General features: G+C 55.6%; 1 protein-coding gene across 1 annotated transcript in view; it reads left to right on the top strand.

Annotated features, from left to right (window-relative positions):
• Positions 1-26962, top strand: part of SORCS2 (sortilin related VPS10 domain containing receptor 2) — a gene marked incomplete at its 5' end in the record, with an annotated part of 475854 nt that overhangs the window by 165667 nt on the left and 283225 nt on the right. The window contains one exon of the mRNA XM_079921045.1: positions 15145-15212. Coding sequence (XP_079777171.1) covers positions 15145-15212 — 68 coding nt within the window. The remainder of the gene's footprint in view (positions 1-15144; positions 15213-26962) is intronic.

The following is a 26962-nucleotide window of genomic DNA, read 5'->3' as shown; positions in this document are numbered from 1 at the left end:
TTCGGGCACAGCCCATGACGGGAGCCCAGCATCTCCCGAGGGGAGCTCGGGGAGGGAGGGCGTAGGGACCCCCGGGGAGCTGGGCTGCTGTGTGGAGCCTCCCCATTCTGCCTCTGTCTGAGGCCAGCTCTCTGTGTGCAGGGGCACCTGGGGCAGTGGGAGTGGTCCCTGACTGGAGTCAGGCAGCCCCTGGTGGAGACCCCAGCCCTGCCCGCTCCCTGCTGTCACCTCCAACAAGCTGAGCCTCAATGTCCCCATCTGGAAAATGGGCGAGTGCCTGTATCAGGGTCCTGGGGCCGCCATAACAAAGTACCACAAACTGAGCGGTTAAACAGCAGAGGTTTATTCTCCCACAGTGTAGAGAGGCCTGAAGTCCAAGGTCAGGGAGTTGGCAGTGTCGGTTCCTTCCGAGGCCGGGAGGGAGACTCCGTCCCAGGCGTCTCCCCCAGCTCCTGCGGGTTTGCTGGCCATTCTCGGGGTTCCTTGGCAGTGTTGGTTCCTTCCGAGGCCATGAGGGAGACTCCGTCCCAGGCGTCTCCCCCAGCTCCTGAGGGTTTGCTGGCCATTCTCGGGGTTCCTTGGCTGGTGGGTGCATCACCCCGATCTCTGCCTCCATCTTCACGTCGCCTTCTCCCTGTGTATCATTTCTCCTTCTCTTCATAAGAACACTTGTCGCTGGGTTTAGGGACTACTCACGTAATCCAGAATGACCTTGAGGTCTCCAAGCATTGATCCATCCTCAAAGGCCCTTTTCCCAAATACGGTCACATTCACAGGCTTCTGGTGGACATCCTTTTGGAGGCTGCATCCAGCCCCCCACGTCCGGGGTCTGAGGGGGCTCAGAGCTGGAGGTGGGCAGAGGGTTCTGGAAGCCTTTCCAGACAGACGTGCTTGCGGTGAACTCCTGGTGGGAGTGGGGATGTGCCCGGTGAGGGGAGGAGGACAGGCGGTGGGGGGCAAGGACGTTTAGGAACAGTGAGCTGAAGGCTGGGCGGAGGAGAGCGGGGTGAAGGTGAAGAACTACAGGTGCAAGGGGGCGGGGCCTGTTCCATGTGGGCGGCCGTCCGTCCTGCCTGACTGGCGCATGCTGTCCACCTGTGCCTGCTCTTGTTCGTCCGTTAGGTCATTCATTCCCCAGACACTGCCAAGTGCCGCCACAAAGGCGAGGCCTGGAGACCCGGCCCCGGCTCCAGAGGCCCTGGGAGTCGGCCTGTCTGTGCGGTGGTATCAAGGCCTCATGAATAAATCAACGTTAACGCAGCATTCTGTTTGGATGAGGGCCTCGGAGGAGTGGTGAGAGACGGCCACACCGCGGTCTGAAATTGGAGCCGTAAAACATCCCGTGCAAAGCCGGTGGAGGGGCTGCTGGGGTGGGAGGGGTGCTGGGGTCCCCGGGAAGCCCCGAGCCCAGCCTGGCTCCTGGGACCTGACACACTAAGGTCAAGGGAAGCCCATCAGCGTGGGGCGTCCAGCACTGAACCAGTGAGCGTGTCGGCCGTCGGGCAGCGCTGGGGTCCATGAGCCCCGGGCGCCACTGTGAGGGAGGTGGCCCCGAGCCTGCCTTACTGGGCACCTCTGGAGGCCAAAGCTTGGGACGGGAGTTTGGTTCCAGGGTGAAGCATGCTTCGCCGCCCTCTGGCTCCACGCTGGCGTGTTCCACTGGGACGCACAGGGCGAAGGGCGCCTCTTCTCCCAGCCAGGCCCCCAGAGGCCTCGGGGGGGCTGCGCTCTGGAGTCACGGCAGCCTTGCTCTGTGTGCCTCCCCTGCGAAATGGGGACCAAGGGGTTCCCGGCAACCAGGGCTCCTGGGAGGGTTAAATGAACTAACGCCTGTAAAGTGCTTAGCGCGGGGCCAGGAGAGCGTAAACCCATGTGATTTTAACGCTCGTGATGATAAAGAGGTCTTCGTGGCTCAGGCACGCAAGAACACGCGCTGCTGCCCGTGTGCTGTGGACCCTGTGGGCTGGAAGGTAGTCAAAAGCCACGCCTGCTTCCCGGGGAGGCCAGGCAGCTGCGTCAGGAAGCGGCTTCTGGGGAGCACGTGTGCCTCTGCAGACGACTGCACTTCAGCTGCCAGTGTGGACGCCGTAGGGGCCAGGAGAAGCCCCCCCAGGACCCTACGCTGGGGACCGTCCATCTTTTACTGTCTTCCCTAGGGAGCAGGGGCCCTGGCCGCCAGTGGGCGGGGGAATGGGTTCAAGGCCATGGCTCCTGTGCGTTGTTCTCTTTCTTGCCTCCAACTTCCGCTTTTACTTCTTAGATCCCGGGCAGTGTCTGGTCCCCACGTGCTGGGGACACCTGGGCAGGGCCTTCCCGTCATGCGGAGGGACCCCATCATTGCTGTTGTTCCCCGATGGGCGTTTGTGATGGGCCTTGGTCTCCGACACGGTGCCGGCTGGACAGCAGGCTCGAGCGCGGCCACAGGCCCGGCCATGTCTCAGGGGGCCCTCCAGGTGGGCACGTCCTGAGGTCCTCGGGGTGGGGGAAGGTGGGAGGCTTGCATAGTCGCAAACCGTTTAGTTTTGTTTGCAGCTAGTTGGTCCGTCTCTCAAGCCTCTCTCTTTATTACACTATTTTATTTAAAAATAACAAGAAGTCGGGCTTCCCTGGTGGCGCGGTGGTTGAGAGTCCACCTGCCGATGCAGGGGACGCAGGTTCGTGCCCCGGTCTGGGAAGATCCCACATGCCGCGGAGCGGCTGGGCCCGTGAGCCATGGCCGCTGAGCCTGCGCGTCTGGAGCCTGTGCTCCACAACGGGAGAGGCCAGAACAGTGAGAAGCCCGCGTAGCACAAAAATAAAATAAAATAAAATAAAAATAAAAATAACAAGAAGTTACAGAAATAGTGCAGAGAGCCATGTATTCTTCACCCAGCTTCCTCCGATGACGTTACTTTATGTGCCCACTGTCAGAACCAGGGAAGTGACGTCAAGCCTCTTCTGCAGGGAATCCTGCATTTGGGTTAAAGCTGGTGCTCGGGTCCAGACTGCCCTGTCTGCCTTGTTTGGTCAACATCCTCTAAGTGCATCTACGTCATTCCCCCTGGAAGGGAGAGGAACCAGCGCCCTCCCACCCCAGACCCTCACCAGAAATCCTCCTCTGCCCTCCCCAAGCCACCAAAATGCCGTCCCCGGGTTGCTTCATTGTCTTGGCCAAAGCCTCTGGAACTAGGGGCCTTGCGTCGGGTCATCTTCCTTCTGCATCTACAGAGAGCAGCGGTCTCGCCTTCCCAGGACCTCCCAGATCCTCCCAGGTCCTCCCCTGCTCCTGGAAGCAGCAGCCGCTCCCTCCTGCCTCTCCTAAGCCTGTTGGTGGGGGTGGGGGGAGGTGGCGCATCACCACCAGCGAGGCGGACTGCGGTCCAGCTCAGGACTTGCTGGGTGGCCTCTGACTTCTGTTCCTGCAGCTGGGCTGCTGCCAGGCCCCCAGGACCCAAGACAGAATGGCCGGATGAGGTCACAGCTCTGTGGGAAGAAGGGGATCCTGTTTGGGGTCGGGTGACTCAGAGCGCGGCAAGGCGTCACCGAGGTCAGCTTGCCTGTGCTCACGCTAGTTGTTGAGGAGGGAAGGGACAGTCAGTGCCCTGCCCCACCTTGGTCGAGTCAGCGGGGTGCCAGGCCCTCCACACATGTTATCACACTACATCATCACAGCCACTTGGAGACGGAGACGTGTGGCCTTTATCCTCCAGTGTTGCTGATGGGCAGGTGACACTAGAACAGGGAGGGACGCCACACGGCACTGAGGGTTCGCACGTGGCCTGGGCTGGGCCCAGTCCAAGGCTGTGCACCTTCCCCTGCAATGAGCCTCACGCTGGCGCTGGGCTGCAGGGCAGAGCAGATAGGGGATGGGGCCCAGCCCTCAAAACATCATGCTTGAGCTCACGCCTTCTGCTGGAAAATCAGATGTAATCAAATCAGCAACCTAGTCTGGAGACATCCTGGAAGGCTTCCTGGAGGAGGTGGCAGCTACGCCGGCCCAGGAGGTGGAAAGATGCAGGGCTCTGGGCCAGGGGAGAAAGGAGGATGGGCACAGAGGTGGTCAGATGAGCCTATGGTGGTGAGTAGGTAGGTCTGACCATTCATTGATTTATTTACTTAACAAGCTTCTCCCTGAGTATTTCATGGTACAGAATAGCACCTCACCTACACTGCCGCACACAGGATTTCTCATAAATATCACTAAACAACTACTGCCCGAACCACCAGCTGCAGAATGGTATTTCACAGAGAGAGCCCCTGCCGACTCTAGTTCCTACCCCCCCCCGAATCTAGCGCTTACTGTAACCCTATTTGTACCCACACTTTAAACGCAATCCTAACTCTATCCTTAACCCTAAACCTCACACTAACTCTAACTTTAGTCCTAACTCTAATCCTAGACCCCACCCCTCGCTCACCATGGACCCACCACGCTCATTGCATCTCTGCTTCAGCTCTGGGAGCCGGCAGCGTCGTCCCTGTGTCACAGATCAGGACGCTGAGCCCCTGAGAGGTTAAGCCTGGGAGCACACGGCTCGTACACTGTGGGGCCAGGATTCAGACGACCCTTCGGGCGCCAGGAGCATGGTCGGCCCCTTGTGAAGTCCTCCAGGCTCTGCAGAGGAGCCTGGAGCCAGGGGTGGGGGGCCCGGGCACTGAATCAGGAGGAAGGGTCTGGCAGGTGGGGGGAGCCAGGCTCTCTGCTCTGCAGAAGACTCTTCTGGTGGAACGCGTCTGGTGACGTCAACAGCTTTGACAAGTACTTTCTTGGCCCACTGGGAGTGAGAACCTCCAGGGAGGCTCCCGGAGCATGTGGGGATCCCCCCCAGCTTGGAATATCAAGGAGGGCTTCGAGGAGCAGGGGGAGAGGGTGGGTGAGGCTCCTGGGCTGGCGGCACTGAGCCAGGTGGGTTGGCAACCGTTACCAGCAGCCCTGGTGTCTGCCGGCTGGCTCTGGGATTGACCGAGGCCCGACTTTGGAGAACCAGCGCGTGCTGCGCCACTTTCTGAGCCTAAGGGATTCCCTCAGGAGTCCTCTGCAGAGGATGCATCTGGGGTGAAGGCGCCCAGTGCTGAGCCTGGCAGCCTTCTCGGGGGAGTGGGCTGTCCATCCAGCTTGTGGGTCAGCAGGAAGCCCCCTCCTCTTTTGCTCGGGCTGGGGAGAACTCCACAGGGGGCGGTTCTAGAAAGAGCCATGGTCTTGGCCTCAGGCCGACCTGTCCGGTCCCAGCTCTGCTGTCTCTCAAGTGCACCTCTGGGGTGGCCACTGCCCTCCTCCCACCTCAGCTTCTAATCTGGGATGTGGGAACGACGATGCCCATTTACAGGGCTGTTGAGGGAACCAAATGATGGGAAAATGTGCATCGTTCTCTCCTGGGCCCCTGTGTGCAAGCCCTTGGGGAAGAGCCCTGTGCTTCTGCAGGGGCAGGGGTCCGTGCCCTCCCCTGCGTCGTGATTCGTAGCCATGTCTGCGTGGCGGAGGGGGGGGACCCTCCCTCCGTTTCTCATCACCTGGTCCAACACCTCGCTGCCCCGGAGGGAGCAGGGCTGCTCCAGGGCCCAGGCAGGCTGCTCATTTAGGAAGGGATTTCTCAGTGGTCTTCACTGGGGGAGCGGAAGCAGACAGTTATTGAGCGCCAACTGCATGCTTTCATCGGGGTCTAGTCTTTGTCTGCCACGTGTGCCAGTGGCACTGGCATGAAAATGGGCATCGTTCTCATGTTTTGAGGTCAGGAGGGAGAAGGACTGTGGCCAGACATGACGGCCTCGTTCATCAGAGGTGACAGGCACAGGAGTGGCCCTGCGGCCCGTAGTGACACACACACACGCACACGCACACACACACACACACGCACACACGCACACGCACACGCACACCTATGCACGACGTGCATGCACACCCCTGATGTGTGCAGATGGAAGAGGTGATAGGCCAACGGTTCCAAGGGTTGCAGATAGTAAAAGGTCCCCGGTGAAAACCTGCCCCGCTCCTGCCACCCCTCCCCCTCCAAAGGCCACCACGTTAAGAAGTTTCTTATATTCCCTTCCAGCGTGTCATCATGCATCCTCAAGCGGAAATAAATATCGATCCTTATTCCCCACCCCCACTTTTTTAATTGAGGTAACATTCAAGTAACGTAAAAGCCACCATTTTAACCGTTTTGAAGTGTACAATTCAGTGGCTTTGCCTCTCCTGTTTTTAACACAAAAGTGACACTGTGCTCTTCTCCGCCCCCTCCCCGCCTCCTCTCGCTGAGCTCACCATCCTGGGGCCATTTCTGCCTTGTCCGTGGGGCATCTTTGCTCTTGGACGGCTGCACGGTGTTCCCATGGGCAGCTGTGCCCTGGCGAGGGGGCGGGGACTGTGGGTGGATCTGCTCGGTGTTTCTGGTCTCCAGCCATTATAAACAGTATCGCGGGCCATAACTTTGGACATCCCTCAGTTCATGGGCACAAGGACATCTACAGAAGAGCTCCCTGGAGTGGAATTGCCGGGACACGGGGTAGATGGGCTGTGATTCTGTTGGCTGTTGGGTCCCAGGGGTCTGGAAAGAGGCTCCATTGTGAGCGAGTTCGGTTCCTGCCCCTCCTGCCTGCGGCTCTTTCCCTTGTCCTGGTCCAGCCTTTCCCTCCCTGGACTGGCATCCTTCTAAGTGCAGGTAGTGAGGACACCAGGGCCAGCCGGCGCTAGTCTGGTAGGACGTCTTCATCCTCAAGACGTGGGCCCAGGAGCAGCTCTGCTGTTGGGTGGGGAATCTGCTGAGTCCTGCGCCATCCCCCAGGGCAGAGTAGGACACTGGGCTCAGAGAGGCCAAGGGACATGGTGACACGAGGCGGGCCTCAGGCTCTGACAGTGGGTACGTAAGGCAGGGAGGTGCCCGCGGGGACGTGCCCTGCCTGGGCCAAGGCTGCAGCCCCTTCTCCAGGAGGGACTTTGCACAGGAGGGTGGTCACCCGACGTCCACCAATTGTAGATCAGCCTCCTTGCCCAACGCAGGGTGGGCAGACGCAGGTCTCTCATGAAGCCGGTCCAGTTCCCAATTCACTGTGAACATTTGCGTGATTTCTCTTTTCAGGCAACGATATGAAAATCTCCCCTCCTGGGTTTTGGTCATCGGCCCGTTCCCCTGGGATGGTGCTTTACAGTTTTCTTTTCTTTTTTTTTTTGTAAATAACTTTTATTTTTAAAAATAGGAATCTAGTGAAGTGGTTACCTGATTATGACCGGGTGTGAGTCTTCTTTATTTAGTCTTTTCTTTTCAGTTATATGTATACATCTATCTATTCTTTTTCAAATGCTTTTCCCATTTAGTTGTTACATAATATTGAGCAGAGTCCCCTGTGCTCTACAGTAGGTCCTTGTTGGTTATCCATTTTAAATATAGCAGTGCGTACATGTCAGTCCCAAACTCCCTAACTATCCCTCCCTCCCACCCTTCCCCCGGTAACCATAAGTTCGTTTTCTAAATCTGTGAGTTTGTTTCTGTTTTGTAAATAAGTTCACTTGTATAATTTCTTTTAGATTCCGCATATAAGCAATATCATACGATATTTCTCTTTCTCTGTCTGACTTACTTCACTCAGTATGACTATCTCTAGGTCCATCCATGTTGCTACAAATGGCATAATTTCATTCTTTTTCATGGCTGAGTAGTATTCCATTGTATACATGTACCACATCTTTATCCATTCCTCTGCTGATGGACATTTAGGTTGCTTCCATTGCCTTGGCTACTGTAAACGAGCGCTTTACAGTTTTTACAGTCCTTCGATATCTGTCCGTTCTCCGATGTACCGTCACCTTTCAACGAGGTTAGGGTGGATAGAGCAGGGACTTTTGTTCCCATTTTTTAGATGAGTAAACTGAGACTCAAGGGAACAGAGAATCTGCCCAACCGGTGGGGCATGACCAGCAGTGGGACAGATGAAACAAGCCGGGGCCTTCTTTATCGTGAGGGTCCCCCTGCTGGGGCCCAGGAAGACCCCCATGGCCTCTCTGAGACTCTTATCTTCTTTGGAACAGGGTGTAAGATGCCATGGCTGGATCAGGCCTCCACAAAGGCTCCCCTGGGGGCGGGGGGTATGCCTTTAGCTTACAGCTCGGTACAGAAAGCATCCCTTTGTGTGTGGGTGTGATCCACAGTCCCCCCATCATATCATACGTACAGATCCCCACGTGTGGTTGGCCTCCCACACTTTCTATACGTGAACACATCTTTACAGAGAGTGAAAAACATACCTACACCTGGGCAGTGCTCTTCCGAGCATCCCGGCAGCGCATGTGCAGAGGCAACGTCATTACCGATGGGCCCTGGGTCCTTGGCCACTATCTTCTCTGTGGATCTGCGTGCCTGGCATGTTGAGAGAGTAAACTGTTTGCTGAATGAATACTCGAAGTCACCATAAAAAAATCTTATTTTCTGTCTTCTTTTTTGATCTCTGTTTTCTCTTCCTAATGTTTGATTCCTGATTTGTTGTACTTGTTCCCACATCCAAGGCCCACCACGTATTGATACAAGTTGTTATGATCTCGGGGTCATTGTTTTATCTCTGTTCCTCAGTTTGTTCATCTGTGTAATGGAATAGTTGGTGCATGTAAGGTGTGGAGTGGGTGGTGTATAAGCATTTGCTGTCATCACTGGAGGTTTCGGTGAAAGACCCTGACCTCCTTCCCACCCTCAGCATCTCTCCTATAGGGGGCAGTGCATCACAAGTACAGAGAGCCAGGAGTGGGCTTCTGCCAGAGGACGTATCTACCAGGTGACCCTGGGCTGGATACTTCCCCTTTCTGGCCTCAGTCCTCAGGTGGGCTCCTAAACCCACAAGATGGTTCCAAGATGATGGAATGTCATACACATTCCAGAGTCAACTTCCACACCTGGGCAAGTGGACAGGTGGCATGGGCGTGGGGAAAGGCCACACCAGGAGATGGTCTTGGCTTTTTGGAGCCAGTTTTCAACTGATTAATTCACTCAACAGCGGGAGGGAGATAGTGCAGAGGGGCAGAGAAGTGCTCTACATACAGATATCAGCATATGCAAAGGCCCTGGGGTGACTGAAAGTCATGGCAGTGAGTGCATGCCTGAGGGTAGAGTGTGTTTCCTGCCAGGTCAGCAGCGTGCGAATGGAGAAGACAGGGCCCTCCTGAGTGATATGAGGAGACCCAGCTTCTCATGTCGGTGAGCAGATGGGGATCCAGGCCTGGGGAGGTGAGGGCCTGCCAGTGCAACCTCTCAAATATTAAAGCACAGATTCTGAGTCAGCAGGTGTGGGGTGGGGCCTCACCCAGATTCTGCACTTCTAGGATCTCCTGGGGAGCCAGTGTGGCTGGTGCAGACCCCACCGTGAGTAGCGAGGCCCCAGCCTAGTCCACCCCATGGCTGGATCTGTCTGCTTGGCCTGGAGGACATCAGGGATGCAGGGGGGCCTCCTGGGGCCTCACGGGCCAACTCAAAGTTGTCCCTTTTTCTGACGGAAGTTGATTGCAGAGTTCACAATTAGCCCTGACTTCTTGCTGCCCTCCCTCTCTCTCTCTTTATTTTTGCAACGTGCTTATTGATTGACAACAGAATTGAGCCTGAGTGTTTGTTATTGTTTTCTGATTATTCTTGACCTCTTGGAAGGCCCGCAAGTGTAAGGAGGCTTGAAAGGCTGTTCCTATTGGCTGTTCAGAGGCTCAGGGCCCGAAGCTGGAGGTGACCTGGATGTTTCTCATTCTGAGATGGGCACGTCTTGGGTGGCAGCGCTGAGCGCTCCTAATGGCAAACTTGGTGAAGATGAAGCTCGGTGAAACCCATGCCAGTGCCGGGGTTAGACCAGCTCACAGCTCAGCGCTCTGCCCCTCAGAGCCAGTGCCTCGAGCCATCACCCCTTGCTGACTCCGACCCAGATGGGTACCGACCGAGAGGAAGAGGCTCCAGCAGCTTTCCATCAGTGGTGATGTTCTTGTAAATCCAACCCCAGGATTCCGGAAATAACTGACCTGGAAACGTGCCGGGGGCCGCTCAGGGGGCGGGGCCTTAGCCCCAGCATCTGTGTTGTGATTTCTGGTATAAGCTCGTGTGCATAGACATCACCCTTCCAGCAGCCTCATGAGGTCCTACGTGAATCAGCTCCATGTCACAGATGAGGAAACCGGGGCTCAGAGGGTTTAACTGACTGGTCAGGTGGTCCAGCTGCACTGCCCCCTCCTCATTTTATTCTCATGCATCTGAGAAGCGGTGGCAGGAGCGCCAGCGAGACCTGATGGAGAAAATATAAACGGCACAGTGGATGCTGTTTCCAGGTGGGACTGGCCTCCATCAGCCCTGGGCACCGAGACTCCCCCACACCAGCCTGCCCTCAGAGCAAGAGACCCCTTCATGACACATCACGGTCCTCGGCTGGTGGGCGGGGCTTCCTCCACCTACTGGGCTGTTACCGTAAGCCCCTTTCAGGCGCTTTGAGACACAGGCCCGGCGCCCTGTTGCAAGGTGAATATAAGAGGCTCACCGGACAGAAGAGAGACGAGCACATCGAATGACTCACTGCTGGGTTTGGAATTGAACTGTGGAGTGGGGGCCGGAGACAGGCTGGTGGTGATGGAGCTGGGGGTCTCTCCATGAGCTGATCATGGACGCCAGGGTTTCCTTTCCTTCTTAGAGAGAGAGCCCTTGGCCACCCACAGTGAGGGAGCAGGCTGGCACGGGCCCTGGATTAATGGGAGGGGCAGTGGGTGCGTGGCTGGGCTCTGGACCGGGATCTCTGGGGACCAGCGTCTGTGCCCACTGAGCCCCTTTCTCTCTCTGAACCTCACTCTCTCCACTTCTAGAGTGAGGCACTGGAGGAAACTGTCCCAGGCTCCCGTGGGCTCTGGTGTTTAATCTGATGCCCATGTGGGCCTCCTTCCAGCCGCTGACTTGACCTGCCCTCCTTGCTTCCCTGACTAGGGATACAGGGCTCAGCAGGCTTGGTAGAACTGGGCGTCCAGTAGACACGCTGTCTCCAGGGCATGGGGAGGACTGGAGGGGCACTGAACTTGGGAACATCAGAGGAGCAGGAAGCTGCCTGGGGACCAGCTATGTTGCTCACGGGGTCCCTTGCGTCGTGAAAACCTAGGGCCCCTGTTCAAGCTTTTTAAGAATTTCAAGATGTGACAGCAGAGAATTAAACCAAGCGCAGGGCCTCCTGAGCGCGGGCCCGAACATCTGCACAGGTTGGTGCCTGCCCACCGGCCCGGCTGCCGGGGACACTCTCCCCAGGTAAGGGGGTTGGGGGATCTCACGCCCACCAGGCTTCCTGAGCTTCCTGCCCTGAGGGTCGGGCTGGGCACTGCTGTGAGCGAGCCTCAGGGCTCAAGAACAGGGCGTGCTCTGCACCCTCGGGTGGTGTCTGCTGGGGTCAGAGGAGGGGTGGTCCAGGCAGACGGGCTCTGGAGGGAACCCAGACATCGGGGTAGTGGGGTCGGCTGTGGCTTGGCCTGAAGGACAGATTCTGGTTCCTCTCGTCATCAGCTTCTGTCCGGAGATATTCATTCCTTTACTCATTCATTCACTCACTCAACAAACCGTGGTGAACTTTTGCTCTGAGCTAAGCTCCGGGAATTTCGGGGGGATCAAAGGGGCACTAACCCTAGCCTCTGCCTTCACAGGGTTTCTGGCCCAGCGGCCTCAGGAACAGGCAGGTTTGGGGAAAGTCCAGAGAGGTTGGCTCCTCCGGGGTCACGGCTTGGTCTCTCGGGGCGGAGGGCTGCCGGCTGGACCTTGGTGAGGGCGCAGCCGGGGGCGTCTCTGCGTCCCACGCTGGGAAGGCGGACATCACGGAGAAGCCGGGGGATGGAAACAGAGCCAATGAAAGCCCTGGATTGGCCACAAGAGGCCCTGGTTCTGTCGTGTACAATGTCAGATGAGCGAGTTGTCAGCTCTGTGACTCGGTTTCCTCATCAGTAAAATGGGAACAATAGCAGCGACCCCTCCCTGGGGGGCCGAGTGAGGATCCGATGATAAACGCGCTGAGCTGGCGCCGTGTAAGCCCCCAGCACCCCCATCATGAGCCTGTCCCGCCCCCCAGGGCCCAGAGGACCGGAAGGCAGAAAGCAGGACACGGGGGTGATGCGGGATAGTGTGGTGATAGTGGTGCTGTGGCCTGTCCTCCCGCGGGAAGGGGCAGCTCACAATCCTTGTCTTCTCCTTGGATTTCCTACCGTCCTGAGACTCCAGTGGGCTCAGGCGGCCCCTCGGGCGGGGAGGAGACCCTTGGCAACGGCCCAAACACAGAAGCCTCAACTCACATTCCGGATTTTTCTCCCGCCCAGATCAAAGCGCCCCAGAGCTGCAGTAACACACCAGCTGCTGGAAAAATAGCTCCTGGGATATTTCATTTCCAAACCCACTAGCTGAGGGCCCCAGAAGGCATGTCATACATTTTAGTTCTTTGAAACGACGTTGAATAGACGGAACGTGGGTTTAGCCTGGCAGTTGAGCTCTGAAGTCCCATGGTTTCCGCGTCCAGGAAGCAGGCATCCCGCTCGTCTGCCTCCTGGATGAGTCGGTTTTGGTGCAGTACTTAAGCTTTCTCTGCTGTAGTTGCTTCATCTGTCAAATGGGGACCATAACACGGTGGCCCCCTAGGATTGCCGGGGGTAGAGTTGATGTGGGTGAACCGCGTGCCCTGGTGCCCACACGTCGGTGACAAAGCTGGCATGGGCGAGTGTTAACAAGGTGTGTGTGGGTCCCTTCCCAGGTGCTGCTGACAACTTTATCCCCATCCTCCCAGGGGATGCTGGGTATTATTTCCTCATTGTAGATCCAGAAACCGAGGTGCCTGGAGCTTGAAGGTTCTGCCCCCAAAGCAGAGGGGTCCTTCCCGCTGGCAGCTGCAGAGTCAGGGGTGCCGGCTGCGGCTGCCCTGCTCTCTCCATCCCCCAGGCTGACCAGCTGGGCAGCTCCTTGCGTCAGCCCCGAGCAGGCACGACTCGGGTCCTGGTCTCGGGACCCCAGACTCTCCTCAGGCTTAGCAGGTCAGGGTGGTGCTAGGAGAGCGAGTCCGTCCCCCTGCACGAAGAGGGATGGTGCCCTCTTGACAGAAGAGGGTGGCTTGTGAATGGATGCCCAGGGCATCGCCTCTGCCTGGCTTCGTTGCCTTATTTATCATCACTTTGGGAAATGCCACCTCCTGTTTCTTCCCATGAGCGGTTTGAGTGCTCATGATACAGCAGGCGCTATGCCCCGTGCTGGGGCATAAAACAAGACACAGTCCCCTCCCTAAAGGGCTCATTACCCAGTGTTGGTAACAGACCCCATGAGCTGTGCTGGGGCAGCGGGAAGCGCAGGGTCTGAAGGATTTTGGAGGGGACCTTGAATCCAGGGGAGGGGCCTGGGGGACTTCCTGGAGGCGGTGTCAATTGGCCTGAGACCTGAAAGCTGAGTAGCATTTAACCAAGGCATTAGAGGTGGTGGGGGGAAGAGGGTCTCAAGATGAGAAACAGCTTGTGCAAAGGCCAGGAATGGCTGGAGCTTAGGATGAAGGGGGTGGGCATGAGTGGGGAATGTCACCCAGAAGGGAGTGGGAGGGGGAACCCCTTGGTGATCGTCCACAGTGGCAGAACTAGTCCACACGGGCAGAATTTACCGGGAGACTGGGCTCAGCCCACGCAGGGGCCCGGGCACCACGGTAGGGGCTGAGCCCCCCACCCCTCCAGGCGTGCGAGCAGAGCCCAGATGGCAGGTGCTCGAGAAGGCTGCGGGGGTGAGGATTTCACCCTGGATGGGGCCGGATTAAACAGACTTTGAGGTCCCTTCCAGCTGTCATACTCCCGCTTCTTGAAATCCCCTCTGGGAACAGCAAGAGTATAAAATATAAATCAATAGGTTAAAAATACGCTTGTCTCCTGCACGTCCAGGGCCTGTCATTCTGCTGCCTTCCCCCAATCTTCAGAGGATTCCTGCTTGACTAGGGCAGCCCGAGAGCACGGCAGGAGAAAATAGCTTTGTTCCCCAGCAAGGCAGGCTGATCGCGCCTCCAGTGACGAGACCTCTGGTTCTTTTTTTTTTTTTTTTTTTTAATCATCGCTGCCTCTAAAACGCACACTGGCCTGTTTCACTTGACATCCCTTCCTTATATCTTCCCTGCTTTAATCACCAGGGAAAGAAAGACCAGCTAAACTGCTGCAGCGGCTTCGCCCCCAAAGACGGAGAGCAGAGAAAGTCCTGCTCGTGAGAAGGAACCAAACTTGGGGATGGCCAGTGTGGTGACCCTAAATTATCCAGGCCAGTGGCACTGCTGGGACCCAGGGGCTGTTCCCACTTTACCTCCCGGGGTTCCCATGGCAACGGGAATGCTGGGAGCAGCTAATAGGGTCTGGCAGTGAGTGAAATGAAATGTGATGTCCAGGAAAATGCAGTGGCTCGTGAAGTCATGGGGGAGGGGGCTCTTTTGCTGCCCGGCAGGTGAATGAAGCCTCGTTTCCTTGTGATCGTTACGTTTTTGAGGGGAGGGTTTTGGGGTGCTCTTACACACGTTGATTTTCATTTTTATAAAGAGTTGCATTTCCTGCACAGGTATGAAATGAAGATGTCTTGTTAAGTAGGGCCCAGTGTGTGTGGTGAATAGTTCAGCACCAGTAAAAAGTGTGTGTGCCGTCGATGATTTATGGGCCCCTCCAGCCGTCCCAGCTGTCCTCGCCCACCTTCCCAGCCCGCCGTCGCTGGCTCTGTCATCAGCCGCCTCTCCGGGGAACGTAATGACACCATGTACTTCCGGGGATGCCCTTGTCTTGCGTGCTGGCCAGCTTCTGGTCATTCTCGAAGGCGCTGGTGGGGACTCAGCCCCTCTTTGGAAGCCTTGCCCCATGCGTTCTGTGCCCACCAGGACCACCACCTCAGCATCCCTTGGACCACAGTTTGAGACCGTCCAGGCCCGAGCTGGAGTGATTCCTGCCGAGTGGCAGCTACTGGGTGGACCTCACAGGACGGGGATGTTCCCCAGATCATTCTGCGGAGCAGAAACCAGCGCCGGGTCTGAGTGCTCTGGGGCAAGGTGGCCGGGACTCCGGGGTCAACTAGAGAGGCCCGGGCAGCTGACACTGGAGACACCCCAGATCCTGGGTGGGGGAAGTGTTATATTATATCCCCCGTTCAGAACCTTGAAATCCACTGATTTCTGCCTTTGTCTTTGTTGCCGCCACAGGTGATCTTAATCCTGACGAAGTATTACCATGCAGACATGGGGAAGGTTCTGGAAAGTTCTCTGTGGCGGTAAGTCAGCCCGAGGGTGGGCCTTTTCTCCTCCCATACCTGCGCGTCTCCCAGGCCGGGGTCTGAGATCCGAAGGCCCGGCTGGAGCAGCCCCCATTGGCTGGCGGCCTTTCGACTTTTCTTTGGCTAGAAAACGCATACAGAAGTTGAAACTATTAAAGTGTTTCGTCAGTGACACAGACAGGGCTGGAGAACAGACAGCCATTCAGAAGGCTTCTTTGCTTTCTTTCCTTTCTGTCTGTGTTCTCCTCCCCTTGCTGTTTTTCCTCCCCCGGGGGAAGGGGGTTTGCATTGTGAATTCAGGTCACTGCGCAGTCTCCTCTGCTTCTGCTCTGAGCTTCCGACACGGCTCCTGGAGTCCCCCAAACACACCGATTATCCTCACCGTCCGGGTGTCTTTCTTTCTTCCTGGCTCAGCCCAGAGAGCTTGGTAAATAAATAACGCCCCTGGCCAACGACGGGTACTATCTCTTTATATGCGAAATGTGAATTCAGCCCCAGAATTAGGCAGCCTCTTTGATGTTTTAAATGCGGTGGGAGAGAAGGAGGCCTTGAGAAGTCGCTTTGGTTATGATTATCTTTGTATTTACGTCTGCTCACCCAGGAAGGGGAAGGAAGTTTCCCAGCATCTTGGGCTGTGGTTTCAAAGCTTCTCTCGGGCAAGGATGCTGTGTCCACCGGGCCCCGTGCGCCATTCCCATGTTGTCTGGGTGTTGAACCGTGTTGCTTTCCAAGATGTGTTTCTTGACTAATAATTAATTGGTTTTTAAATTTGAAATCCATTAAAAACGCCGAAAGCTGCGGATCAGGACTCCTGATTTATGTGCAACCACCTTGAGTTGATTTATTTTTGACTTTTGGCTTTACTTTTAGTGAAGGTGCGCCATGATTCATCGTTGGTTCTTACTGAGGGAATTCCGTAATGCTTTGGCCAGTTGCCAAAATGACCCTTGAGTTGGGTGCTTTCTTTGCTAGATGAGGAACAGTGTTGCCCTGGACCAGCCGGCTTGGTCGCCCCTGGACCAGCCGGCTTGGTCGCCCTGGTGCTGATGTGGGGTCTGGGGAGCCGTGTGTTTTCCTTCCCTTTTCCAACAGAAGCACCTTTCCTAGCCTGCCCCTCTCAGCTGTGGATTTGCCTCCCAAACTCACCAGCCTGCTTTCCAATTCCATCGCCGGCCTCAGGACAAGCAGTCTGCGACAGATGTTTTCCTGCTGCGACCCCCGACTTCTTTATGTGTTGGTACTGTTCTGATCTCGTGCCTTGAAGCAACTCGCCCACCAAGGAGGTTGCTTTCAGAAATGCCCCTCCAGGGTCCGATGAGGCCGTTCGTTGTTTGGGAGGAGAGCGGGAAGTGGTGAGAGCATTAAAGTTCCAGTGACATCTCATCGGCTGCCCTTTGAAGATTCACATTTGAGGACTGGTTTCAGGGCCAGTCTCCTTGGGAAGGGCCAGCCCCTGGAGGGCTCCCTCCTGCCAGGTGGATGGTCCAAGGACAGGTCCCCTTGGCTGCAAAGTGGAGAGACGCACTTGTCTTCTCTTCCTCCAAGCGGAATTCCTCGACTAACGAACGCATTCCCCAACTCCTGCCTGTCTGTCAGCCCAGATCTTCATGAACGTTCGCTAATCCACCCTGAGTGTGGGTACCAGCTTCCCTCTGCTCTCGCAGCATCTCAGCACCGCTGGGGACGGAGAAAGTGAGGTTATCGGAAATGTTGCTTCGGGTAGTCAAGGGGCCTTCCTGGGGTAACGTGTGCTCATTCAGACAGAGTTGCTGGGTGTAGTTAAAATTTGCTGCGAGGCCTAGTCGGGGTAGCATGACGGGTGGAACAGACCTTGGCCAGCCCCACAGCATGGGGACCAGGCCTCCGGACTCAGAAATCTTCAGAAGCAGGTAGGGAAACCAGGATGTTAACGACCAGGGTTCTTGGCCTCCTTAATCAATAGAAATTGATCAGCGGCCAGACAAGAAATTCAGGCAAGGCTTTACTGGGGCCCCTGCTGCAGCAGGGGGGAGCGAAAACAAACAACAGGTTCCCTTGCTCATTCCCTGAGGGCGGCGAGCTGGTTCCTTATATGGGGTGAGGGGAGGGGCAGGTCCCGGAGAAGGGGCAGCTTAAGTGGTTTGACCACCCCTTCCGTGGGGTTGAGTGCAGGGGGGCAGGGGGCATGCTCAGGACCCTGCTTTTGCTCCCCACACCCTGTTTTTGCTGCTGGCTCTTCAGAAGTGGCAGTTGGGTTTTTTGTCTGTTTGTATCCGTGTTGTCCATAATTTGCCCCAACTGCACGGGTGCTCGCAGTTATTTTTAGTCACTTGTAGTTTCTTTGTATTTTGTTGCTCCAGGAGATGTTTGTCCAGGTGCAAGGGCTGCAGCAAAGGGTCCCAGGTGCCAGCCTGTCTCAAGGAGGCCAAACCACTCACCTCAGAGCTGCTCCACAGGGGCCTCTTTTTCTTCCGGAGAGCCTCAGTCTCCTTGTCTGTAAAATGGGGATAAAATATCCCTGGATGGGAGGTTGTGCGGCTGAAGGAGATTACCTGTGAATCGTCCCCAGGACAGCACACCCTCTAATGTCAGTTTTAATCCAAAGCAAATTAACAGATGTTAATTTTCCACATTCCTTTCTCATTACTGTCTCTAGACTCAGACATTTTCTCTCCTTTATTAAAAATACATACAGAAGCATCAGTCATTTCAAGAAAGTTCACCCACATCCCCGCGCGTGGGGCCCAATTACTTTCTTTGTTTATCTCATCCCTCTTATGCTGAGATAGTTGTACAGTGAGACGTAGATAGAATAAAGTTGTGAACCTTCTTTCTTTCGCACGTACAAGATGTTTCCCGTTTTTCCATGTTGTGCCACGGGCTGCGTCATGTCTTATGGCCCCGCACTCGCCCCTTGCATCGATTCATTCTAGTACTTATAGCCCTGCTGCTGCCGTACGCAGTTTCAGCATGGCGCCTTCCTTTCCGTTTTGTTCCCTGGGACGCGTCTTTACTGAGCAGATTTACGGTGGCATGCTCCAGTACCAAATTCTTTTTCAGGAGGAAAGCAACTCTCCACCTGGGGCAGTGCCCTGCCTCCTGGCCGGCTTCAGGCTGACAGCTTTTCTGAAACTTGCTAACCTACCGGCCCAAAGGGACTGCAGTGTCGTTTTCATTCGCATGCCTGTGATTCCTAGCAAGGGGGGCAGTTTCTGTGTTTAATCGCATGTTCTCTTGTGAGCGTCGTCTACTCATGTCCCCTCTATTTTGAGACTTGTGCAAGTTTGTTTGGAAGGGGGAAGAATGGCATCGGTCATTTCTTGGGATGCCACCGCCCTCTGTCTGCCGTTTAGGGTGCACGTGGAGGGAGGTTAAGGGTGTCAGTGCCTGGCAACACGTATTCAATGGGGTTATTAAAGACACACTTATTGAACGCGCACCCAGCCTCCCAAGAATTCTCCCGTGTAATTGTAATAAATACATTTTTAATGACAGGTGTGGGATTTACATTCTGGAAATGGCTCTCCGAAATCTAAGCTGAATGCATTTTTAATTGTCCTGCATTTCATGGGCCGCTTGTCAGGAGTGTCTCTCCCTGGCTGGCTTCAATGGTCTAGCACTCTGCCCCTTCCTTCTGCGTGGGTGCTGTTCTCTGTTCAGCCTCCGGGCCCCTTTGCATCAGTGCAGGCGTGGGTGGGAGGGAGGGAGCCCCGCGCCACTGAGAAAGCTGCTGGTTGGCCTCCGGGGTTGGACGAGAACAGAGCTGGTCCACCTCCCCTCCTGGAGCCTCCTGAGGCGAATGGTAACTAGAGGAGCCGGCTGACCCTGCCCTGGCCTGCATGTCCAGTCTGTGCAAATGTCCTGGGGCTGCTGGGACAAATGACTGAACACTGGGGGCTTACAGCGAGAAGAAATTGTTCTCTCACAGTCCTACAGGCCAGAAGTCTGAAATCGAGATGCGGGCAGGGCCGGGCTCCCGCTGGAGGCTCTGGAGGAGGAGCCTTGCTGCCTTTTCCAGCTCCTGGTGGCTCCCCTAGTGGCCGAATCTCTCCCATCTCTGCCTCCATCTTCACCGGGCCTCCCCCCAGCGCCGCGTGTGTCTCTCCTCTGTGCGTTCCTTATAAGGACACTTGTCTTTGGATTTGCGACACACCCAGGTAATCCAGGGTGATCTCATCTCCAGATCTCTAACTTAATTGCATCTGCAAAGGCCTCTTTTCCAAATAAGGTCGCACACAGTCTCTGGGGGTTAGGATGAGGACAGATCTTTCTGGTGCTACCGTTCAGCCCAGTACACAGTCCATTGCCAAGCTCCGGGATCACACCTGGATCTATTTGCCTCGATGGCTCCTGCACCTGTCCCTGTCCTCTGTCCCCTCAGCCACACTTCCCTCTGCATCCTCAGGGGATCCCAGCTCACCTCACTGCCTCCACCCCCCAGCCCCTCTCCTTGCAAGGCCTTAGGGACTTGACATGCACACATGCACACACGCCCACGTCCTGTCCTGCTTCCTTGCCCTGGTAGACCCCGTGGCCAACACCCGTGCATCGCCACCACTCCCCATCCAAGTCCGGGCGGGGGCATTTCAGTGGGCAGAGCCAGGAGCTGCGGCGGCAAGTACAGAAGAATGAGGATGCTCGTGGCACATCTAAAGGCCTCACGTGCAAGTTGTATCTCCTCCTGATAGAACTGTAACGATTTTAACATCAGGATAAAGTCTTAGAAATATGAAAATTAAAACGAAATGATCTGTACGTGTCCCCCTGTGTTCCTGCACCCCGTCTTGCAGGAGGACGTCAGAGGTTCTTCCCGTGGTTCAGGGCTCTCTGCTAGGTGCCGAGGGAGTTCAGGCAGAGTGGGTGACGGACAGGAACTGAGGGGGCTCCAGGAGGCCGGCCTTTCAGTGTGAAAACGGGGACCCACTGTTTTTCCATGATTGCCCCTTCCCTCCCTGCGAGGAGCCTTCTTAGACATTTTCCTCCCAATCCCTCATCTGCCCATCTCTGTATTTCTGTTTAGGTTCTATGTGGAATATGTGCTTTGTACATGAACGGTAAGAATCTTCACACCCCTCAAGAACCAATTTGTACCCCCCTGGGGGCGATATTGTCCCCAGTTGAAAAATCCATCTCCCAAAGCAGGGCTTCTCCCACTTTCAGGGGCGTGTGAATCACCTGGGGTCTGGCTGAAATTCAGACTCCGACTCCCAGGTCTGGGCGGGGCCTGACGTGCCACGGTTTTAACAAGTTTCAGGTGACACTGAGCTTGCTGGGCTGCTAGGCAAACTCTGAGCAGTGCTGGGCAGCGTTCACGGCTCGCATGACTTGGTCTGGGCAACCGCAGGGCCGAGTTTCAAGAGCCCAGATTGCCGCTGGCCAACGCGGGCTGGGGTCCTGAGAGGCTCATTTTGTGTCTCCGAAGCTGGATCCCAAATGGCCAGTGAGACTCGGCTGCCTCATAAATGCTGCTAACAAGGTAAACGCAAGCCCTCGAGAGCTGAGCAACGGCCAGTGGGTAGACGGTGGGCCCTTAGCGGGAGGTATGTAAAAGTCACCGGAAAAGCTCTTAAAAACTACCACCGCTCAGGCCCTGCCTTGGAAGATGTGGACGCAGTGTGGGGACGTCTCAGAAGTGCCCCAGGGGAGAACAGCCCCAGGAAGGGCTGGTCCAGAGCAGTGCACCTCAGACTTCCCTGGTCTGCATTTCTGACAGGCTCCTGGATGTGCCCAGGCCGCTGGTCCAGGGACCACGCGTTGAGTAGCCAGGGGCTGGGCTGGCTGGGAGCGAGGCTTAGCATCCTGCTGGCTTCCCAGGGCTCTCGGACTGGCATCCACGTCACATCCCCCGCAGAGATGCTGAGCCCCTGACTCCTATCCCATCCCCCACCCCAACTCCTCCACTCCCCCCCCCGCCCACCCTTATTCCTCCGTCTCCAGCCACCTGGCCTGCTGGCTGAAACTTGACCGTGCAAGGGCCCGTCCCTTCTGCGGCAGCTGGCACAGCGTACGCTTGGCGCTGACGCTCGGGTACTGCCTCCTTGTGGACATTCAATCTCAGCATAAACCTCGTTTCCTCAGAAAAGCCACCCCACTGCTCAGCGTAAAGCAGTCCCCAGGCATTCCTTGTCTCGTCGCTCCTTGAGTGTAGGGGTTCCTGCGTGTATAGTTTGTCTCTCCGTGCCCCCACTCCCTCCTCCACCTGCCTTGCAGAACATACACGGATTAGGATGGAGACCTGTGGGGTCCACTTGACGGGCTCCCGATGCCTAGAACCCAGATCAGATCTGGCGCGGAAGGTGATGTTGGGCGCTGGGTGGATGGATGGATGGATGCATATACAGATGGGTGGACAGATGCAGGGATAGATGTACCGATAAACATAGGACTGAGAGGATGGAGGGATGGATGGACAGATGAATGGATGGATGGAAGTGTGGAGATGCGGTCCTTGGGAAACACCGCCAGGACCTACAAGACCCTTCGCATCTATGAGGCCCTCCCTGCAGGTGGTGTAGGAGCTAGAAGCAGAGAGTCGGCCCCGATACCGTCAGACAGAACAAGAGGGGCTGGGAGCGTTCTGAGCCAGAGAGGAAGTGGGCCTCGGCCCACCTTCCCTCTGCCGTGATGCAGCCCCTGGTCCACGGCCCCGTTCACACGGTGCCTGGACGGCGTGAAGGCGTGCCGGCCCTGCCCTTCTACCCGTACCTGTGACCTTGGGCAGGACCTTCAGCTGGGGCGACCTCGGGAATACCCATGGGGCGGGTCTCAGGTTTTCTCTGAGTGACTTGGTGGAACTCCCACCCTTTTATTGGGGTGAGGGGAGGGCGATTCTCTCCCGCCGTCCTCACTTTAATCATGAAATCTTTAACATGCACAGAAAGCGCGGAATGTGGTGTGCCGGCTTCCCTGGGTACCCACGTGCCAGAGACAACTACGTGCTCGCCCAATAATCCAAGCTTCTCCTCCCTTCCCTGGTGTCCCCTGTGGTTATTGTGGGGTCATCTGATTTGTTTGAGCCAGTGGACGGTAAGCAGGAATAATATGGGTTAAGTCACTGGAGTTTAGGGCTTCAGCTGTTACCGCAGCAGAGGCTAGTCTAGCCCAGTACCGGTTCCCTAGCTGTGATAGATGTTACTTCTTTTTTCTTTCCGGGACCTCCAGCTCTTAAAGAAACACACCGCTCGAGATTCTGATGCAGCCCAGCTCTCTCCTCCCTCCTTCCACCTCCCCCATGCCCCGCCATCCCCATCCCAGAAGTAACCCTGCCTGGATCGTCCCCACGGGGGCATCATGTGTTAAGTACACAAGTACGTCTGTCCACAATCAATATGTTCTACGGTTTACTGTGTTTTAAAAATTAATGTAAATGGCATCGTGCTGCCTTCAGAAGTGTGACCGATACTCCCGCTGAGTAATTGGTAATTTATCCCTGTCGGCCACGTAAGCTGGTTGAGCTAAGCCTTCCCCTGCTGTGGGAACGCCAGGATTTTTATCCCCCGGATTTAGCTCTTCTCATCAGGGCTGCAGAGACTATCTGTCCACGTCTCCACCTTCCTTTTTCTCTTCCTTTGTCAATCTGTTTGCAGAGCGATTCCAGCCCCACGTCTCTGGAATCAGCAGACTTTGTATGTCTGCATTCAAGCAGATGTGAGAGCGTAGTTCAATATTATTTTATTTTGCAGTTGCATGATTTTTCATGGAATTGAACATACTGTCCTTTGTTTATTGACTATTCGAGTCTCCTCCTCTGGGACTTAACCTGTTCATATCTCGTGCCCATCTATTGCTTAATATTTTCTTCAACCCTGCCTCTCCACTGTGAATAACACAAGTCCTCTCCAGGACCCTTAATTTTAAGACGGGTGTCCTCCAACTGTGTCCTGAGCTCCTACTATGTGCCATTCATTCTTTCCCAACACCTTCTAAGAATGTTTCCTCCTAAGAATGTTCCTCTATGTCATATTTTTTAATACGCGATTCTTAGAAGTGCGATTCTTAGAAGAGTATTTCTGTAGGCTGGTGTCCTTTTCAGCCGCAGTGACAATGATGCTGTGTAACAAGTCACCCCGAACTCGGTGGCAAACACCGGGAACGTCTCTCCCCCGGGGCAACTGTGATTTGGTTGCCTTAGGCTGGGGTGGCTGGGCAGCTGCACCTGAGCTGCAGGTTGGTGGTCCTGGCTCTGCTACATCTGCATTTGTGCTGGGAGCCCAGCTGACTGGCCAAAGGCCATCAGGACCCGTTCTTCCCATGCACAACACGGGAGCAAGAGAGTCAAGCCCTCCCCACCCCCCAAGAACATATAAGGCTTCTGTTCCCTCACATTTGCTAAATTGCATTAGCCAGAGCAAGTCACAGGTCAAACCCAACACCAGTGGGGGAGGGGAGGGGAGTGAAGTGAATGTTTGCTGAATGACAGTCAAAAGTATCACGGGTGGTCATAGGTGTTTCCAGAAAATACATGTTTTGTGGTCATATAAGTCAGGTAGTAAACTTACTTAGGTGGAAGAAAACCCATCAGGGTCCTTTGCAGTAGGACGTACTGGCATCTCTAACGTACCAATGGGCGTCGTACATCTCCAGGAGAAGGTCGTGTGGCATTTCTCCATCCCAACTGATTCCATAAGCTTTCATTTTTAAAAAAATTTTAGTTTATTTTAAATTTTAGTTTAATTTTTATTTGCATCAATCACTTGTTTAAATTTTATTTATACACTTTAATTTTTACGTATTATTTTATTTTTGTTCCTCTGAGCATTTCCTGGGGTTGGTTTTCCACAGAACAAGCTTTGGGAAGCTCTGCTGTATAGACTTTATATTCCAGACGAGCTGGCCTTTGAGATTTCCAGACCACTTCTGTTTACCTGTAATGTTACTGTGTTTTGATACCATTTCATTTCAAACCACATTTGGTTCTGCGGTCCCGGGGTCTCTCCCTCTCTCTCCATTTTTTTAACGTAGAGAATTGTAGGGTTATGTGTTGAGGATGCAGAGTCTGGGGAATTTGAGCCGTCAAACCACAGCTAGACGATGACCTCTTTTTTCTTTTTAAAGATTTTTTTTTTTTTGATGTGGACCATTTTTAAAGTCTTTATTGAATTTGTGCCAACATTGCTTCTGTTTTATGTTTTGGTGTTTTGGCTGCAAGGCATGTGGGATCTTAGCTTCCCGACCAAGGATAGAACCCACACCCCTTGCACTGGAAGGCGGAGTCTTAACCACTGGACCGCCAGGGAAGTCCCCAGACGATGGCCTCTTGACATTCACTGACGTGAAGAAGCCTCAAGGTCCTTCTCTGTGGAGGCGGATGATGGCCTGGGGGTGGGGACGTCTGCCCAGCTGGGCTGTCCTGAGGGTGAGGTGGGCAGAGCCAGGCCGTGTGCAGAGCGTTCCAGAAGCCCATGGGCAGCCTCGGTCATCACAGCCTGTGTCTTAGGGGCCCCGAATGTCTGGGCAAAGAGCTGTTGTGCTGTTAGGGTCCTTACAGGTAGACAGTGCTGAGTGTTCGTGAGGGACTTTAAACAGGGGACAAGCCTTACCCTCTGTGGCCCGGAAGAGCGGGGCTTATTTTAGAGAGAAAGTCTTAGACAGTAGGCTGACGGCAGGTGCTGGGGGTCCTTTGTGGTCTGGGTGGCTGCGTGGTCAGTGTCCCCAGACAGATCCGGTTTCCCTTCTGGCTCTGTGCCTTCCCTCCCCGGGCGTCGTCTATATCATGAGACTGATGGCACAGACCTCGTGGTGGCCGTGAGCGTGACAACACGTCCTGCGTGCGCGGCGCTTGGCACCTAGGAGGTGTCAGCGGGCCGCTTCCTGCCTCGCCTCTTCCCCTGAAGTGTCCGGCTGGCTCTCCACCCGCCGTGTTCCGCCCCTGGGCCGGTCTCTCTCTGTGTTTGCTTGAGTATCGCCATGGAGATCTGAGTTTGATTTAAACAAGACTCAGAGCAGATAGGAATCGAGGGAGGTGCTGACTTGAAAACTTCCAGGATTTGAGTCTATTCAATAAATAATGCAGTTGGAATCAACAGTTGGATGAGGTCAGCCTCCAAGGCCTCGAGGTGCCTGCAGAATACTCCGGGGCAGATCTGGGGGGGCCGGGAGGTCACAGGAAGTTTGAGGAAATCCCTCAGTGTCCCCAACGCCCAGGCCTCTTCTTCCTGCATCTTGACCCCAGCACCTGGTCTTCCTCAGGTCCGGGATCCTCTGTCCCAGCTCCAACGACCCCCGCCGGTCACTAGAACTGACGACTGGCTTCTCTGCCGACTGGCTTTTCCTCCTCTTCTGCCTCTTTCCTCTCTTCCTCATCCCCCTGGCCTCCCTCCCCTCTTCTCTCCCATCCATCGTCCATCCATCCATTGGTGCACCCATCCCCTATCTCTCCATCTGTGCATGTCCATCCACCCACGCATCCGTCATGGGTCCGCCCATCCTTCCGTCCAGCCTCTGTATTTGAGTAAGGTACGGTAATGCCCCCCAAGACTCATAGTTTAGTAGCGTTAACAGGTAAGCAAATGACCCATGGTTAGGCAGGTAATCCGCACTGTGATGGGGCTGAGAGAACCAGGGGAGCGCTGGACAGCCCCACTCTGTTGAGCAGAGGAAGTGGTAGTCAGGGAAGACTTCCTGGAAGAAGATTCATCCCAGGCCCTCGGGCACCACAGGCTCCCTGCTCTTGCGGGGCAGCTCTCCCTGCTACACAGTGCCTTCCACGTTGCTGTGGCCACAGTGGCATCTCATGTGTGCTCCTCGTCACCTTCCCCGGCATCCAGCCCAAGCTCTGCCAGGTCCACATGCAACACATATCGAAACTCCTTCTGCACCCGAGGCTGCATCATAGGAGTGCAGCCCCTGGCCTTGGGAAGGTGATGGGAACATCTGGCCTGCTCTATCCCAGTCAGGCCCGAGTCCCAGCTTGCCGTGTGGTACCTACCTCTAGGGAGCCCCTGCCCACCTGGGCTCACCTGCGTGCCGTGTGCGTCTGTGGTTTCCTCTCTCCCTCTCCTACATCCTGCTCCCCCAACCCCATTCCTGAAGGCTGGAAAGGACTTCCTTGGGCTCTAGAAGAGTTCTCAGGGACAGAGCAGACGAGATCAGGAAGCATACAGGTTCCGGGTTCTTCAGGGTGGCCCCGAGCAGCGTGCTGGTTCTGAATTTAGCTTTCTGATGGTTCGCAGGGGCGTCTGGTTTCTCTCGCAGCGATGATGACGGCGCGGCCCACGCAGGCGACCCTGTACGCGCTGAGCACACAGCACAGCTTCCCAACCCATACGACCGTCCCAGGCGCTTTTTTGAGAAATGAGAGACAGATGCTGAGCGGGGAGGGGCGGCCTATGAGTTTGGAGGTGATGCGCTGTTTCTCGGTCCTGCGTTTAGCTAAGAACCATCTCGTGGGTCCTCTTGGCACTGCAGCTTCTCCCTCTAGGGTTCTTCCCCCACCCTCACCTTCACCCCTCCGGCAGGGCAGCAGCCCGCACCACCCCCCGGGCTTCGGCAGCAGCCCCCTGAAGGACCCCTCTTGCTTTCCCTGTCTCCCCATCCCTCTGTGCCCAGGTGTCCCCTCCCCCTCTGTCCTTGCCAAGTCCCCCATCCCCACCCCTGCCCTGGCTGGGTCGGGCCCCTTCTCTGGGCTCTCCCAGACCCTATCCCACAGCCACCTCCCCATCTCTTCTGGGATCTGGGTTTCCTGTGGCTTCTGCACCTGGCAGAAACTCACAACAGGGACGTGCCCAGGGATTTACTGAGCTTGACTGAAAGCTACGGTGAATTCAGTG

The sequence above is a fragment of the Stenella coeruleoalba genome (assembly GCF_951394435.1).
Source record: "Stenella coeruleoalba genome assembly, chromosome: 4".
In the NCBI taxonomy this organism is placed as follows: Eukaryota; Metazoa; Chordata; class Mammalia; order Artiodactyla; family Delphinidae; genus Stenella; species Stenella coeruleoalba.
The sequence above is the reverse complement of the archived record's forward strand: the minus strand, read 5'-3'. Positions and strand labels throughout refer to the sequence as shown.